The sequence below is a fragment of the Crocodylus siamensis genome, chromosome 8, assembly GCF_052110815.1.
Source record: "Crocodylus siamensis isolate JL-2025a chromosome 8, ASM5211081v1, whole genome shotgun sequence".
Taxonomy (NCBI): domain Eukaryota; kingdom Metazoa; phylum Chordata; order Crocodylia; family Crocodylidae; genus Crocodylus; species Crocodylus siamensis.
This window is the reverse complement of record NC_143402.1, coordinates 490347-507643: the sequence shown is the minus strand read 5'-3', so window position 1 is coordinate 507643 and position 17297 is coordinate 490347. Positions and strand designations below refer to the sequence as shown.

The window sequence follows — 17297 nt, the reverse complement described above, 5'->3', positions numbered from 1 at the left end:
AGCTCCACAGCATGCCCTTGTGTGCGGAAGCTCGGCCATCAGCAGGGGCGGTGTAGGTCTCATCTAGGAGCACGGGTTTATGGATTGTTAACATGGAGAAGCTGGTGCATGGCAAATCCCCACCCCTTTTACCTTGCGATTGCTAATTTGAGTGCTTGTGCTCTTATCTGCCCAGCCCTTGTGAATAAAGGAGAGGCTTTTTGCTGGGGCTCTGATAAATCAGTGCATGCTGTTTAATAGTGCTCAGGCTGGCTCCCAGAAGCTTCTGGGTCAGAGTGGAGACTTAGTGACTTGCCTGAATCTCCACAGCTTCTGCCCTCTTAATATCTTCCACATAGTCAGGGGAGAGAAGCCAAGATAAACTGAGAAAGAATAGCAGCCATGTTAGTCTGAAGTCAGAAGGCAGGGCAGGGTGGCACCTTAGAAACTAATTCAGAAAGGCATACATTTCCATAGGCAACAGCGTCTTTCATCAGGTGCTAACAGGTGTTAGCACAGACTAGGTAGGCTGCTGCCTACTTTCAAAGCTTACGCCTTTCTGAATAAGATAGTCTCTGAGGTGCCACCCCATCCCGCCTTCTGCACGAAGGAGTGGCAAGGCAGATGGACTGGTACCAGTTCCTTCTCCCTCCTGGGCACCAGCTGGCCTGGCGCAGAGGTTTCTGCAAGCCGTCTAAGCAAAAGCAGCCCTTCCCTGCAGTGGTCTGTGTTGACCTGAGTCCCTTGTTTCAGTTTCTTGTCTGGTGAGCGTTGCCATCCACTGGCACCAGCACCGTGATTTTGATGATGGCATAAGCTTCCAGGAAGGGGCAGGGTGCCCTCTTCTCTGTCATCATTCTTCTGGCTGATCTCAGCAGGGAAACCTGAAGGGCTGTTGTGACTTTTAAGAAAGTTGCACAGCTGGATCCAGGCTCCTCTGCCCACGCCCAGGGAGCAGAGGCGTGCCGTGGGTTGAAGCAGGGAGGGAGTGACTGCAGTGAACTAAGGTGCCTTGAAACCAAGGACATCCTGGTAGTGCGAGGCAGAGAGATTCCTTCTGGAGTGGCTCCTTCAGCCCTCGTGGGGAGCCCGCGGGTCCCTGCTCCCAAAGCAGGCGTTCCTTCGGCAGAGCTGGCTGCGCTGCTCTCTGCAAGCCCCTGCCACTTTCCCAAGCAGGTCCCCCTGCTGTCCCCACCATACTTGGTGCTGTCTGTTAGAAACTGGCACTGGGGACCTCTCGGGTATTGTGACTTGGGATGATTTGCAGTCACGTTCTTCCACTGGATCTTGGGCCTTCGGAGCACGACCCATGGTGCAGGGCTCCCTTCCAGTTCCTGATGCCGCGGCCCAGAAGCACCCTTCCCCTGTGCTCACCTCCCTCTTTGATGGTTGCTTTCTCTCCTTTGGCTGGAGAAAGCCATCCGAGGCTTCCTTTCCAGTGACCCTAGCAAACCCCCAAGACAGGGGCTAGAGCAAGAAAGTAGCCCCTGTTTGGTGGCAGATGCCTTTGGGGTTTAGCAGAGAGGCCTGGTTTGTCAGGTCCAAGGGGCCCTCTCTTGCCTGACCAGTCCCAAGGTTACAAAGCACAGCACTGTCAATCCAGAGTGGGCAGCAGGGTGGAGATCCTGGCTCCGTCACCGTCTCACGGCTGGCTGTGTCCAGAGGCACAGCTGACCGCCACCTCCGTGCCACCTGCAGCTGGACCACGGGATGCTCGGCAAAGCATTTGGCAGATCTGACTCTGAGCAGGCAGGACTCGTACTCGGCCTTTGCAGCCAGCAGGCCACGTAGGCTCCTGCCCCGGCTCCATGCACCAGGAGCAGGGCCTCTCATAGTCACAACTCCTGCAAGGGCGTGGGGCAGTTGTGTGCTGGGGATCGCTCTTTCCGGGGCTGTTGGGTTACTACCCAGCTGCCTTCTGCCTCGGTTGACTGCGTGCCTTTACCATAGAAAGAGCAACTGGCTCGGGGCACGGGGCTCACAATAAACACAAGCCTAGGAGGAATTATTTCACTGTGAGGCCGGCAAGGCAGATGCAGACAATAGCCTCTTGGATCCGAGAGCTTCGCCGTCTCGGCACCCAAATCCATTTGGTTTCTGCAGAGAGTTCAAAGCTCAGGGATTTCTTGGACGGTGGCAGGTCAGGGGAGTGCTCCTCCATGTCGTTGTGAGACCCGTGGCAGCATCTGGCATGACCCCTGGCTTCCCTGCTCCTGGCAGAGGGAATGATCACCGGGCAGAAGTGCTTTTCTGTGGTGATGGGCTAGTGGAAATAATGAGCTGCAGCCTCTGAGCCCAGGGCATGGGACCCAGCTCCCAAACAACACAGTCCATGCAGCTGTCCCACCACAGCACTGAGGTAGAGGTAACATTTGCCCTGCTCAGAGGAGACGGGGACTTGAGCAGAGGTGGATCTGACCTCTCCAGAGCTTACCTGCCAACAACAGGTGAAAGGAGACCCTGACTGCAGGCACCCCGTGTGCCCTTCCTGCTGTGCCATGCCAGCCATATTCTCCCCACAGAGGGACACAGCCCCCATCTGCCTCTTGGCTTCCAGCGCTCTTCATAGCCCAAGCAAAACTTCCCAGGGAAGTCCTGGGGTTGGAGCAGATTGGTGGTTGCAGCAGGAATGCCAGGCTCTGCTGGGCTGGGTGACCCGGGCCTTGCGGGGAGTCAGCAGCTCTGGCCCGGCATGCCCTGCTGTTCTGCTGGCTCAGCTGTGTCAGCCGGGTGTGCCTCCTGCCCTCCGCCCAGGCAGCACAGCCCCTGCCGCCAGAGCCGGGTACAGACCCTGTGCTCACACAGCTCCCTCCCCTCGAGGCACTGGCTCCGACCATCCCAGCAAAAGGCCAATGCCTGATGGGAGTCTCTGCAGCACCTGCTCTGGTCTTGCTCCAAGCGTAGGCAACATCTCGTGTCTCTCGAGGAGAGGCCAGCTCCCAGTGTGTCCGGAGCAGCCGCGGTGCCCACGTGCTCCGGGGGAAGGCACATGGGGTGTGTGGGTCTGCAGGGGGACAGTGGCTGCCTGCCCCTGGGAGAAGGAGTTGGTGATCCCCACCCCTGCTAACGAGCTGCTCCCTGCTGCTGGTGGTTAAACTTAAACCTGCTCCCATTCCTCCAACCTTTTCTTGCTGCAGGTGCCGGGAGCTCAGCTTCTCTCCAGCTGAGATCGGTTGGCGGGGAGAGGGCATTTGTTCCAGGAAGGGACCCTTGGGCATCTTGGGACAGCCTGTGCGATAGGCAGGTGCTGGACTCCTCCAATAACGCCAGCCGTGATCTAGCCAGAGGCATCTCCTCTGAGATGAAGGAGGATCCCATTTCATCCCGCACTCCAAACGGCGCCAGGCTGAGCGGCCAGAGGGGTGCCAGCTGGGGACTGGACTGGGAGGCCACGTGCAACCTGCAGGTTGTGTCCAGCCGGTGCAGCCAGGGCCTCTCACATGCTGGGTCAGGGGTGCTGCTACCTCACATGAAAGGCTCTCATGCAGAGAACGCTTCCCACTGCCACCTTGTTTGTATTGGTGTAGCTCAGTGGTGCTCAGCCTCTAGCCTGCGGGCCTCATCCAGCCCTCAGAGCTCCCTGTGGGTCCAGAAATCTGGCAGGGGTGAGGAGACAATTAACACTGCCACCACTCCCTCACTGCTGAATTTCCAAACCCGTGGGCCAGCTGGCACGGTCCTACACACAGGGCCGGGGCTGCAGCCAGAGCTGCGCTGGCCCATGTGCCAGCTTGGACCCACAGCCCCTTTCCTCTTGCACCTCTGTTGTCTGTAGCTGAGTGAAAACCGTCTGTCTGGGGAGAATCTCGTTTCCTTTGTCCCATCGGTTCCTGCCCAGCTGTTGCTGAGATAGGGGCTATTTAAAAATTGTGGTTTTCATTCTTGCATCCTTTCCTAAGGAAACTGTGGTTGCCTTTTAAAGGCACTGCACAAGAACGGTCTCCCCTACAGCAGCAGGGCATGCCGGATGGGGCTGCCAGACTGCTAGCTGAGCACGCGGGCAGGTTTTGACCCCAGTCATCTCCTTTTGGGCATCACACAGGGAAGAGCGACCCAACTGGGGCTCCCTGCCCCACTTGGACCTAGCACTGCCTATTTCCCTCCCCTTCCCCGCTGCCAAGAGCAGTCTGGTGCGGCAGCTAACGTGGTCGCTGGCTGCGATCTGCACAGGTGTGCACGGCGTTCAGCCCCACTGACAACGTGGGCTGGGAGGTTGTTACAGGTGCAAGAAACATGTTTCTTGTTTTTAAAACCCGAGCAGCTGAGGAGCTGTTCAGAGAGCGTGGTTTCAGTGGTGAGCACACACGCTTGAACTATAAGTGACGCTAGCTGTGGCCCTATGTACCGGCATGTTGGGGCGTGCTCTCTGATTACATGCTCATGGGCTGCTTTTTTCTACCAGGACCTCATCTCATGGCACCCACCTGGTGCTTCTCTGCCAAGTGCTGGACCTTGCAACTGCAGTGCCACATTTTCCAGGACCCTGCGTCTTTGGGGGGTGTTCATCTAACATACAAACTCTGAGACTTCAAACCAGTGGAGCCGGGGGCGTGGGAAGGTGATGGGATAAAGGGCAGGAAATGGTTTCTGTCTTCAGCTCTTGAAAGTTTTGTGCCCGACTTTTGCACATCTCTGCAGCTGACATGGCTGGCAGTTGAAAGCTGATTTTTGGCAGGAAAATAGCTCTCGCTGAGGAGAGGTATTGTGGAGCCTTCTGACGACAATTGAGCTTGATTTGCTTGAGTGAGGTGTCTTTAGAAAGTGCCTGCTGTACACACCAAGCCTGTTCACATGGGGCTCTTGGTGAGGCGTGGAGTGCGCAGCAGAGGAGAGCAGCTTTGTGCCGCGGCGGGGGCATTGGCTGCCAGCTGGAGAGGTGAGCCACGGCCGTGGGCTTGGACCGAAGGCAGGGAGGGGCAGAGGGAAGCTGTTCCTGGCTATACGGGAGAGGATCTTCTTCGTGCGGGTTTCTGAGGCGGGCAGGGCCGGTGGTCAGCTGATGCCTGGTCTGAACAGTGGAGTTTGGAGGCACCATAGTTGTGGCTTTGGGAGCCTCCAGTCAGCTTGAGGCCTGCACTGTGAGGCACACTTCGGCTCCTTTCTGTGACTTTTGGTTTAGGAAAAGCCACTCTGGAAATGCAGCACAAGGACACTTAGGAGCAAAGGCTGCACAGTTAACTTGGGCATTTCCTGACTTTCCAGCACTTCAGGTTGTGTCATTCCAGCCCTGGGGTTTTGTGAAATGCAGCACACCATGCCTTTGCCGGCAACCTTTGCTACATGCACATAGTGTCTCCGCTCTGTGCGCCAGCCCGTCCATCCACAGAAGCTTTTTGTAGGAAAGAGTGGCCCGTTCCTCCCAGCGTTGTGCAGCGTTCCTGGCGCTGAGTGCAGATTCGGGGCCCAGGGACTCCCCAGAGCCGTGCTAGTTGCCCACCCGTACAGCTCAGCTTGGGAAGATGTCATGAGTGATGGGAGCAAAAACCGTGGACAAATGTCCCCATCCTCAGCCTGCTTCCTGTGTGTGACAGCTTGTCGCCTCACACGTTCCAGTTTCCCCTGCACAGTCATTTTCTCCTGCTGCCTGCGCAGGGGCCTCACGGCAGAGGCGAGAGATGAGCCTTTTCAATAGGGGAATCATCTGTAAAAGCTGAGGGGGCCGGGGGCTCTCTTGGGACCTGCTGTGCCTGTGGAGTCTGTCTTTGCTAAGAGAAGGGGGCGATGCCCAGGTCTGGAGCTGGAGATGTGTTGCAACAGGGTGCCTCAGTGATGGATGCAAATCCAGGGATTTTGGGAGCACGGATAGATCCAAGTGGGGATGACCTGACCTTTGGCTCTTCCTGACTCGTGAGTGTTTAATTGTCTGGTGGCTGCTGCTTTCTGCCAGGACCGTGGTGCTTGTAAGAAGGAAGCCCTCATAGCGAAAGTGAAGCTTGTCAGGCATGCAGTAGCATCCAGGCTGAATGCTGGCTCCCCAGGCTTCTCACATACTGTCTTTGCGCCACAAGCTGCCAGTGGGATAGGTGCCAGCCAGGCAGGTGGGCAGTGGGTCGGCTCTTGTGACCTCCGGGCACTCGGGCCAAAGGAACATCCTTGCTCTTGGTGATCGGTTCGCTCCCGCCGAGCCCTGCCCCCAGCCCTTGCACCCCATCTGCAGAGGGATGTGGCTCATGTGGAAGCGGTGAGGATAGGAAGCTGCATTTGGTGGCAGCCTTTTTGGGGAGACAGGAGCAAGTGTCACTTGTTTGGCCTCTCCCTGGGCCTGTTGCTGAGGAGCCGGTGACTGCAACAGTCCAGGCCAGGGAGCAGAGCTGGGTCCAGGAATGCGGTGGGCATGTGCCCTTGCCCCGCGTGCACCTCTCCCAAAAGGTGTGTGAGGCCCCAGGCTCCCCCCGTACCCACGTGGAGCTCACCTCGCCTGCTGCACTTCACAGGCAGCTTGGCAGCACATTGGGCCTGGTTGTGCCAAGGCAGTGTCTCGCTCCTCCTCCCCGGATCCGCTTCCTGCCCGGAGGCGCAGCTGTCGTGCATGTCAGCCTGCATTGGCGGTGCACGGTAATGGGGCAGGCGGGTGGGGGCCTTGGGAAGCAAGAGCAGGGCTTGCTGTGGCCGGCATATCCCCTGTCCGCTGGAGCACCCGCTGGGCCAGGGCCGAGCTTGCCTGAGTGCGTGCATGTCCCTGCTGCCTGCCTGGGGGTGCAATTTTGTGTCTGCTCTGTTACCCCGGGGTCAGTGATCTCCTGTCCTTATTGCCCAGGGAGATATGCCCCTTGCCCCCCTTGCCACAGAGCTGGAGCCATGGCTCTAGGGCTCCCTGCCGTCTCGGGCACCAGCTCAGTGCAGCCATTTGTTTTGCAGCAGAGAAAGCAGCACCCGAGCAAACTTTCTCCCAGCTGCTTCTAATAATCGAAAACTGTCCCCACCCTCTGCCTTTGTCCCCAACCTTTCCACCCAGCTGAAGGTCAGGCGAGGGAGCTGGGAGGAGCTCCAGGTGCTGGAAACTCCCCACTCCGTGGGATGCTGCCTGCAGCTCGCTGCAGGGTCCGAGCTGCCGGGTCTCGCTGGCTTCCCTGGAGCTTCCCTCCACCAGCGAGGGGCTATTCAGCTTGCTGCACAGCTTTTGGGGTGCACAACGCACGGCAAAGCTTCCAGGTCCTTCCTGCTGCCTCCTCAGAGCCCAGCCTTGCCTCTGTTGTTCCTGAGCCCCTTCCGCACCCACCCTGCATGTCCTTCCATGCACGGATCAGGCTGAGGGGCGGCTTTCAGCACCTGTGAGGCCCTTGGAGCTACCAAAGAGCCCAGCTCCCTGCTCGTGTATATGCTGAAGCTCAGGGAGCTCACCAGGCCCTCTGGCCACAGTTCCTTTTGTCTCGGCGCCTTGGTATCCGTGCACTTCTGTGAGCTGGAAGCGCGTTGCTCCTCTTCCCTCTTAAAGGCTCTGGTAAAGGACCCTTGTTGCTGCTGGGCAGGAGGGTGGTGAGAGTGTGGGAGGAGATGGGCTGGGCTGGTGCTGCCTTGCGGAGAGGACTGTGCTGCCCCCAGCTCTGGCACCACGGGCTGACTCCCCAGGACATCCACTTCAGAAGGCTTGCTCCCCTCAACACAGCGCCCCACACCGAAGAAGCACCCAGTGTGCAGAGCCTGCGGCACCCGGTCTGGGAGCAGTCCAGCTTGTGCACACGTGGGCACTGGCTGGCAGCTCTGAGCAGAGTAGCCGTGCAGGGCAGCAGTGCGTGGGCACAGGGTGGTTTCCCTCCTGTCACTGAGGGGGAGCGCACAAGGTGTAGGGCTCTTTCCCCTGCCTGAAGAGCTCTTTGCCACAGTAGCTGGAGTGCAGTGGTGCCGAGCCCTGCTCTGCACCCAACCCGGCACTTCAAGCCCCGTATCAAAGCAGGTCAGTGGCTGTGGCTCAGTCTGCTGCACCATCCAGTGAGGGGGTCACAGGCGCATTGGCTGTTTGGTGAAGCCAGGATGTAACAGCCTGTGATATGGGGTTGTCAGGCCTGCCCCTGCCCTCTGCTAACCACCTGTCTCTCTGCAGAGTACAGCCGCTTCGAGTCAAAGATCCACGACCTGCGAGAACAAATGATGAACAGCAGCATGAGCTCTGGCTCCGGCTCACTCCGGACCAGTGAGAAGAGATCCCTCTACGTCCGGTAAGGCACATCTTTCCCCTCCCCGTGGGTTCCTCTGCCTCTGCTAAGCTGGGGGTGGCCAGGGGTCCCCTTGACTGCAGGGAGGGGAGGGTCTCACCCCGAGATTTTCCATTGAGCACCCCCACACTGCAGCTGACCCCTCCAGTGACATGGGGCCCATCTCTTCCTTTTTACAGCTGAATTTTGCTCTGCCTACACTCTGGGAACACGTTGCAGGTGGGGGCACCTCTCCAGTACAAACATGTGTACACACGTGTGCAAGGCCCCTGCCAGGATGGGCTTGTGCTGGGCAGAGGTCCTCCCAGACTGAGCCTCCACCTGGGAGCACTTATCCCAGGGCCACCTCTGAGCAGAACATCTTTGCCTTGCTCCCCCCACCATAGGGAGCATTTGGAAATAAAAGGGCCACCAGGGGATGGGGAATTTGCCATCAAGACTGCCTGGGACCAGCAATGCCCTAAGCAGGGAGGATCAGGAACTTTGTGGTAGGGACGTGTGGTCAGGCACCTCGTGGCTGCACCTTCCCAGAGCTGTGGTCAGGTGCAGGGCTGTCTGAGCTGGCTCCTATCTCCCTCTCCAAGCCCCTGAGGCTGGGTCCGGCTAGAGGGGAGACGAGCTCTGCTGGATTATTGTTTCAGTCCTGGGCCAGGCCCACGGGTCAGAGCCATGCTGGGGTCCCCACTGGTCAGAGCAAGGCAGTGATGAAGCTGCATCCGATGTCCAGGGATCCTTGCCTTGCTGCTTCAGCCCCTTCCTTCCCCGCCCCACACAGATCCTCCCCCACTTCCACTCCAACCCCTGTGTGCCAGTACCGGTCCTTGCTGTACTGGGTACCGGGCCATGCAGGTACTGGGTGCTTTCTCCTCAGCCAGCAGCTGCGTGTGTAGCTAAGAAGTGATTGCAACTTGCTAATTAAAATGAGTCACGGGGTAGGGGGGTGGGCAAGCGTCCCAGCAGGGCGGCTGACAGCTGTGTACTGAAAGCTGCCTGGAGAGGGACAAGATTGCAAGGCCTTTTTTTTTCTTGGCTCTGTCCGCGTCCTGCACCAGAAGAGGCCCCTGCAAAGGGAACCCAGGGCCAGGGCTGCTAGGTTGTGCTCTGATGTCCATGTTTTTGGTGGGCTCCGGCACTGGAGCTCTGCTGTGGGCCCTGCGTGTGGCCCTGTGTCAGCCTCTCGTCAGCGTGCCCCATGCCCTCATCTGACATCCCACAAACAAACTTCCAAGTGGAGGAGCACAGGTGGCCCCAGGTGGATCTGACTCTGGTCCCTAAATCCAGCCTTGCTGGGCTGGCTCCTTGCAGACTCCCTGCACCACTGGGCATTTCTGTGTACTGTGTAATGCAGAACGGGCCTGGCAGGGGCCAGGCAGTGGAGATGCCCCTGTTGATGCTGCCATCAGATGGCCTGGGGGTCGGGCTTCAGGGCTGGGCTGGGCTGGGCTGCACAGGCCTTCAGGAGCCCAGGTATGTCTGGTCACTGCAGGGAGCTGCTCTCATGAGCAGATGGTAAGAGCTGGTGCTTTGACAGGATCCTATGCTTGTTGGTACCAGAGGTGCTTCTTTCTGCCCCCAGAGCTGAGGAGCTCCCTCCCCTTCCATGGCAGGCACCTGCCTCTGGTGGGCGTGGGGCTGACATTTGCACCACATCCGCTCACGTTGCCTGGCTCGTGCCCTCCGCACGCTCTCGCGCAGGGACATGTCACTGAACCAGGCCCATCCCTCTGCTTTAACAGTGCTCTGGGCACAGCAGCTCTTCAGAGCCTGTCCAAAAATCCCTTCCAGCCCAGCTGCCCCGTCAGGCCCTCTCCTGCCTGCCATTCACCAGCCCCACCCCCTTCAAGCCCTAGTCTGTGACAGGGCTCCTGTGGCCCAGGACCATGCTCCAGAGCCACCTTGCACCTATCTTGGAGAGCTCCGCCCCGGGCTTGTGGGGTGGGGTAGTTTCGAGCACAATTTAGCTGAAACTGGTTGAGCTGTTCTGGGGACGGGACAGCAATTGCCGGGCTCGCTGCCAAGCTGCCTTAGTCAGTCCTCCAGGCAGGCACACGACTGTGACGTCAGGTGGGGAGCCCCTGCCAGCAGGAAGCAAGTGCCTGCCCCAGGGCTGGGCACGCCTGCATTTTTTTGGCTGCCAGATGCTGCTGGTCGCCTGTGCACCAGTGACCACTCTCTCCAGAGCTTGTCCGGACACGCCGCAGTGTAACACATGCTGCAGGCCCTCCTGTTCCTGCCCCAACTCAGGGCACCGTCCCCCCTGCTGTGACAAGTCTCCCAGGCCTGGCCAGTCCGGGGACCCTGCTGTGTGCAAGGCTCCCTCCCTCCTCCTTTTCTCCGAGTGCTGCTGAGAAAGCTCTCGCCTCCCTGCAGCAGTGGGCTGTGGCCTGGCTTGTAGCCACAGCACCCTTCCTGTGTCTAGACTCCAAGAGCCCGCGAGGTGGCTGCTGTTAGCCACCAGCAGCACAGCCCCTGTTCCATGTCCAGTCTGGTGGTGACAGGCATGCTCTGTTTGCAGCCTCTTCCAGCAGCCAGCGCTGAGCCCTGATCCACACCCCAAGTTGCCAAGAGGAGTTCCTGCAGGCCCCGTACAGCTGTGCGGACCCAGCCTGGAGCGTGGTCCTCTGCCGTGGCCTCGCTGTCAGGGTGCAGGCGTGTTGTTTCTTTGGCTTCCCAGGGTCATATGCAGCACAGGATGGTTGTTGGATCTCAAGGGCACTTGGAGCTAGATGCTGTGGTGACAAACAGGAGCAGTGCAGGGAGGGAGTTGAACATGGAGCGGGTCTCTGAGGACCTCGGGATGCTGCTTGTGGCAAGCCGGCAGGTGTAGGTCCCCAGGAGCTCTGTGCCATAGAGAGCTGCCTGGCAAGGTGCTCGTAGCTGCTCATCTGGAGGCTTGTCGGAGCATCCAACCCAGTGTGGGCATGGTCAGAGAGTCGGATCCCAGGAGCCATTCTTCACACGGGCCTGGCTTCAGGCTGGGCTTCTGCGGTGTGGCCGCCTTTCCAGCACCAGTGCTAGGAGAGAGGGACAGTTCAGTCCCGGGGCTGGGGAGGCTTCCACTTAGTTAGTGGGCATTGGGAACCAGTGGATCAAGGCTAGGCTGGCACACAGAGCCAGCCCTGTGCCCCCACGCCTCTGCTGGGCTGTGGCTTGTGCGCAGTGAACCAAGCCGCATGGCAGACTGGAGCTAAGCACTGCTGAGGCCTGTGCTTGCTTTGGAGTAAACCTGCTTGACCAGTTCCCTTGGTGCCTGCCGCATCTTCCTGTTCCTGGCGGCTCTGCTCGCTCTGCCGCGCTGGCTTCAGTGAAGCGGGTGCAGAAAGGCCCTGTGGAGTCAAGGCTCCAGCACGGAGCTGTTGGGAGAGAGTTGTACAGCTGAGAGCTGAGCAGGCTCTGAGCTGCTGGTGCTTCGGCACTGTCAGGAGTGAGGATGCCGCAGTTCAGTCTTGGCTCATGGTGCCAGGCGAGCCAGTGGCTTTCTCCCTTGCAGCCATGCTGGCGCAGCTGGGGGCTGCCCTCCTGGCCACCGCCGTGTTGGAATCATCATCGTCGCGGGGTCCCACCTTGTTGCAGCCAACCTGGGGCCACAGCTTGGATGCAGACGGGCTCTTCGGGGCTGCGGTCTATGCAGGAACAGGGCAGACATCTCCATCCAAACCAGGAAACAAACTTCCAAGCCAGTGTTGTACGAGAGGATGGTGAAGATGCTGCTGTGCTGGTTGCAGAGCCACAATTAGAGGGACTTCATCAGCTTAAAAATGGGTAACATCTGCCCTTACTGTTGCAAAGGTCCCTTCTCAGCAGCGACGAGATGGGACAGAGAATTTCTCTCTGCAGCAGCTTGTCTGTGCGGGATGGCTGCAGCCTCCAGCCCCAGTCATGCCTTCTCCATTCAGTCGGTTTCTCTTGCAAGTCCCCTGCATGGAGAAGAGGCACGGGGGCAGGTTGGCTGGACCGGGAGCTCTGAAACAGACCCCACTTCAAGCTGCTGCTGTCCTTCAGTGGCTTTGCTGGAAGCCCCTGGTTTCAGCCCCCATTACCTGAAGGATGAGAGAGTTTCTTCAGAGCCTGGAGGTGATGGCTCGCACAGTCGAAAGTGCCTTCCTCTGCCCCAAGCAGGCTCGTGGCCGCTTTGCCGGTCCCTCGGGGCTAGTTCAGACCAGGTGCGCTGGAGCAGAGCTGTTGCTGGCTGAGCACCGTTCGTGCGGGGCACTAGGGCTCTGTGCTGCCTCCTCGCTTCTGCAAACCCGGCTCCGTGGGTCAGTCAGTCAGCAAGAGAAGCAGCGAGTGGCCCTGAGATGCCGCGTAGAGACGGCCTGAGGGGAAGCTGAGCAGAGCAAAGTGTCTGCGGGGCAGCCGCTGCAGAGCGGGTCTGCCTTGCAGCCCAGGGTGCTGCTACAGGCGGGAGGGAGTCTGCAGGCCCTGGGCAGTGTGTGTGTCGGGGGATTGCATATAAGGGTCTTAGAATTGATGTTAACCAGCTTCCCTGAGCTAGGGTGATGGAGGGCGGTGCTGTGGGCACTCAGCACGCTGTCTCTGCTCTGCCATGGTACATGGTGCTTTTGGTCGCTGTTTCCTCGCCATGAATTTGTTGCAAAGGGACATTTCCTTGCAGCGAACACAGGTCTCGCTGCTTTTACATTTGAGGTCATTTAAAGCCCAGCGGTATATGGAGCTGCTCCACAGATAAGGCTGCAGCTCGTGTGCTATTAAAAGCCTCCTGTTCAGCTGCCTCACAGCTTGCCGGAAGCTTGTGATTCCTCTCCTTTAGAAGAAAATTTACAGACAAGTCTGTGGTGCATTGAAGTTTATGGTGACAGATGTCATGAAAGACAAAGTTACTCCTGTACTGTAAATTGAATTGTAATGTAAACTGTGAGCAGGAGAAGCAACAGCTATGGGCCAGGGGCTTAAACATTCAGATACATTCTCAGTTTACAGTGTCTGAAATAAAACCCGTGTGTGCACAAAGTATCACGGTGTAAGCACTAAACATGGCCTCTGCTCTGTGTCGGCGGAGCTGCCTGCTGGCCAGCCCCAGGGAGCAAGGTTGTAGTTCAGCCACGTCACTAGAAACATTTTAAATCACTGCCAACCGGTGTCATGTTAATCCAGTCTGCAGCCCTAGTAATCCCATCTCCCTTCCTGGCTGGATAAGAAACCTGTTAGCCTGGCCTGATGAGCAGCGCTGCTCTGCACTCTCGCCCCCATGTAGGCAGTGCATTGGGGGCACTTGGCCTGGAAGGCAAGGCGCCGACTCCTGTGCAGGGGGCAGATCAGGAAAGGACACTGGCATTTTCCTGTCTGCCCAGCTGTTGACCTGCTGCCTCCTCATGGGCTGCAGGGAGGAAGACTGCAACGTTTCAGGAAGGCATGTGCGGACTGGCATGGAGGGTGTATCTGGGTGGTCGTGGGTACAGTGAGCCGTGGGACTGTGGGGGCTGTGTGTAGAGGGAGGGTGGTGGATGGAGGCAGCCTGGACTGGAAATGTTCAGGGTGCAGATTTGCTGCCTGAGCGGTGACAGCAGGTCAGCAGCAAAGGGCACTCGCAGGTGACAGCCTGCAGCAGTGTCCCGGCTGTCCTGTGAATGGCAGCCGCTGACTGTAGCACGTGCACGAGCTGCAGCCAACAGGGCCGGGCATGCACGTTTGGTCTGCTAGGGTGGGGCTCAGGGAGTGCAGAGGCTGCCACACTAGAGACCCGCTTCCCACAGAACCCAGGACTAGGGGTCTGGGAAGCCATGGGGCATTTGGGATCTAATCCTTCTCATCCATCTCTGGGCCTCATCCCCTGCTGTATAGGGAGGACACAGTATTGGTGAGACCATTTTGGATTATGCTAGAGCGAAGGGGTTATTGCAGCCTCCAGCTGGGTGGTGCAGGGGCAGTGGACGTGGCTCTCTGCAGGGGCTGGTGGCACACTGGGCTGGTCCCTCAGGTGGGAGGGGACTTGCAGCAGACAAGAGGACCTGAGCCAGGCACGTGGCTCCCCCCGGCCAGGTCCCCTGCAGGCACGTGGCCCAGCCTTGGCAGGATAGTGGGATGCGTTGTTGCCTGCCTGGCTGCCCTGCTCTGACCCACCTTCCCCCCTGGCTGTGTCCAGCAAAGCTACTTCTCACATCCCTGTTTTCTGCTCCTTTGCAGAGCGCTGTTTGACTACGACCGGACCCGGGACAGCTGCCTGCCCAGCCAGGGGCTCAGCTTCTCCTATGGGGACATTCTGCACGTCATCAATGCCTCTGACGATGAGTGGTGGCAGGCGAGACTAGTGACGCCGCATGGGGAGAGCGAGCAGATTGGGGTCATCCCCAGCAAGAAGAGGTGAGTGTCCAGACCCCGCTCCTAACCCTGGCCATGCTCCAGGGTTTGGCTTGACAGCAGGGCCTGGTAGTGAGAGCCGTCCGTACCAGCGGTTCCATTAACAGCCCCAACTTGCAGGTGTGAGCGCAAGAGCCCCAGCTCGCCTTGAAGGAAGCTGGGTCCACCCCCCCGCCTGGGTGCAGGGTCACAGGAGTAGAGTAGGAAGGCTGTTCATAGGGTTCCTGCAGCAAGACCCTCCTGAACAGAAAGGGGTAGTGGGCCACCCCAGAGCCCCGCTCGCTGGGGCAGGAGCACACAGGCCTATTCCAGCAGGCACATGTCCAGCTCTGGGGGTGAAAATCAGCACAGCCCATTCCCTGCCCCTTGTGCTGCCCAGGACTGTCTGTGTCTGCCAGCCAAGCCCCGTTGAGCACAAAACTTCAGACCTCGGGGAAAAGAGGAACCAGCCGACCACAAGCTGTGTCTGTGGGTTCTGCGGGTTTTGTGTTGAAGCAGAAGCAGATTCTGGGCACGTGAGAAGGGAGCAGGCACTTCCCTCCCATCCGCCACCTGGCCCGTGCTTCGGTACCTGCAGGGCCGATGTGGGCACAGGTGGTCTCTGCTGCAGCAGGAGCTGGCCAGGTTTGGAGGGAGATGGGCAGGATCCTTCCAGGCTGGGGATGTTTGGGAACAGTGACGTGCAGGCCTGAAAGTAGCTTCATCCCAGTGGAGTTGGTTCCCTTGGGCTCCAGCTGGGGAAAGGCTTCTGCGTCCTCACCTGACCCCTCCTAGAGGGGCCAAGTTTTCTGTGCTCCCTGCAACATGCCTGTCCCTCCCGCCTCATGCCTGCCCTACGCTCTGGCAGGGCTTGTGCCAGACCCGCTCTTAGGGCTGCTAGGGCCAGTGAGGCTCTTGGCATTGGTTGCAAACCTGCAACAGGCCAGTTGTTCTAATCCATCTCTGACTGCAGGCCCCAGGGCCTCCAGCGCTGTGTCCCTGCCTGCAGGTCTGTCTCCTGGGAACTCTGGGCCGCAGGGCTGGCTGTGACCCCAGCGGTACAGAGGCGACTCTTTGCAGGCTCGCACGGAGCACGGCAAGGTGAGGAGCTGCTGTGCAGGCACTAGCAGGTTTTCTTTCTCAACTTTTAACCAGGGTGGAAAAGAAGGAGAGGGCGCGATTGAAAACGGTCAAGTTCCACGCCCGGACCGGGATGATCGAGTCCAACAGGGTAAGCGCCAGAGCCGGGTGGGGGGCGGGCGGGCTGGGCTGAGGCTGTTCCGAGAAGGGCAGGCAGAGTCAAGCCCAGTGCTGTAATGCTCCCCGCTTGGGCATTGCAGCCAGCAAGAGCAGTTGTGTGTGAGGTGGACCCATTGCGGCAGAGCCCCTCCCTGCGCGCTGGGTCTGAGTGAAGATCTACGAGACGGCAGTTAGGAGCAGCCTGACGGGGTCGCGCAACACTGGCGCTTGCAGCAGACTTCCCTGCCGTGCTGCCGGTGACCCCGCCGGCGGGTGGTGAGGGCCTGGGTCGTGAGGGAGCACGGCCCTCTGCAGACCCTGGCTGGTGGGAGCCGGCCTCACGCAGCGTGTACAGGCAGCTTGAACTGGGCTGACGTGGAAGACCCAAGCCGTGCTGGCTCCCCCTGTGGCAGGCAGGGCATGGGCTCCCCGTGCGGACTGGACGGTCGACTACCCTACATCCCTGCAACACATTTTTTTCTCTGCACTTAATTTTTCTCCTGCATTATAGTCTCCATGTAATCTCCATGATTTCATTTGCGGGGCATGGCCCCAACCCCCAGCTCCTCATCGTCTCTTCATTTTTAATTTCCCTTGCATGCGTTAAACGCCATTGTTTTTTCTGTCCTCCCTTCCATCTCCATGTTCTTCACAGTCGATCAAAACGAAACGTAAAAAGAGTTTCCGCCTCTCACGAAAGTTCCCATTTTACAAGAGCAAAGAGAACCTGGCCCAGGAGAGCAGCGGACAGGAACGTAAGTAGCAGCCGGCCAGACAGGAGCAGCCGGCCGCACTGCCCCGATTTCCGGGGCCTGCTCACAGCAGACACGGTGCATGGCTTCGGCCTGCAGTCCCCTGCGCCAGGCTGAGCCCAGCCATCAGACAGCACTCACCTGGGCTTTCTTGCGCACGGGACCTGTCTGAGACTGCTTCTCTGCCTCTGACTGCACCTCCCCCAGTCCCCCGGGCTTCCCGCTACGTGCAAGCGGCTCCTTGAGCACAGGAGAGCCCAGGCTGGAGCATTGCCCGTTGTTCTCGGGAACCCTGCCCTCTCCTCCACAGCCGGGCAGGCCCTGGGAGGGCAGTGCGCAGGGCAGGCTTGGCCTGCTGCCACCAAGGATGATGTTAGGGATAGGTTGGAAACCCAAGCGTTCAGGGCAAGGAGAAGCCCCTTGAAGCTCAGCCAGTGTCCTCCTCACCGCTCCTCTCTGCCTACCTCATCCCTCCACTGCTGCTAACCTCCCCGCCGCAGAGTGGGCTGCCCCAGTCGTGTCTGTCCAGCCCCAGCTCTCGTGTGTGTGGTGTTTTCATCCTTTCACTGCTCTCAGCCCTCGCCTCCATTCTGCTCTGCTTTCCTCTGCTCCTCCCTGACGTGCCCTGGGCTCTGCCTTCCTCCGGTGCCCCAGGCTGCCGCCTCCGCAGAACACGGAGCAGGGCGTGCGGATGCCCCAGGGAGCCCAGCTGCGTGTCCCTGCCACCTCGCTCTGAGCAGCCCGCTGCCACAGCACATCTTGGGGCTTCTTGGCTCGGGTGCATGACCCTGGTTGCAGGCAGGGGAGAGGTCCCGCTGCTAGCAGCAGCATCGGGCTCCCGGTTGGAGGGGTTTGTGCTAGGCTGAGAGGGCAGCTG

The 17297-nt window shown here is 59.3% G+C and overlaps 1 protein-coding gene across 8 annotated transcripts in view; it reads left to right on the top strand.

Moving 5' to 3' along the window:
- DLG3 (discs large MAGUK scaffold protein 3) overlaps window positions 1–17297 on the top strand; it is a 120755-nt gene that overhangs the window by 92983 nt on the left and 10475 nt on the right. For 6 of the 8 annotated variants that reach the window (XM_090061739.1, XM_090061737.1, XM_090061736.1 and 3 more), the window contains 4 exons: window positions 8021–8135; window positions 14277–14453; window positions 15585–15660; window positions 16324–16423. In XM_090061739.1, coding sequence (XP_089917865.1) covers window positions 8021–8135; window positions 14277–14453; window positions 15585–15660; window positions 16324–16423 — 468 coding nt within the window. The remainder of the gene's footprint in view (window positions 1–8020; window positions 8136–14276; window positions 14454–15584; window positions 15661–16323; window positions 16424–17297) is intronic. The other 2 variants (XM_090061740.1, XM_090061742.1) reach the window with 1 other exon arrangement.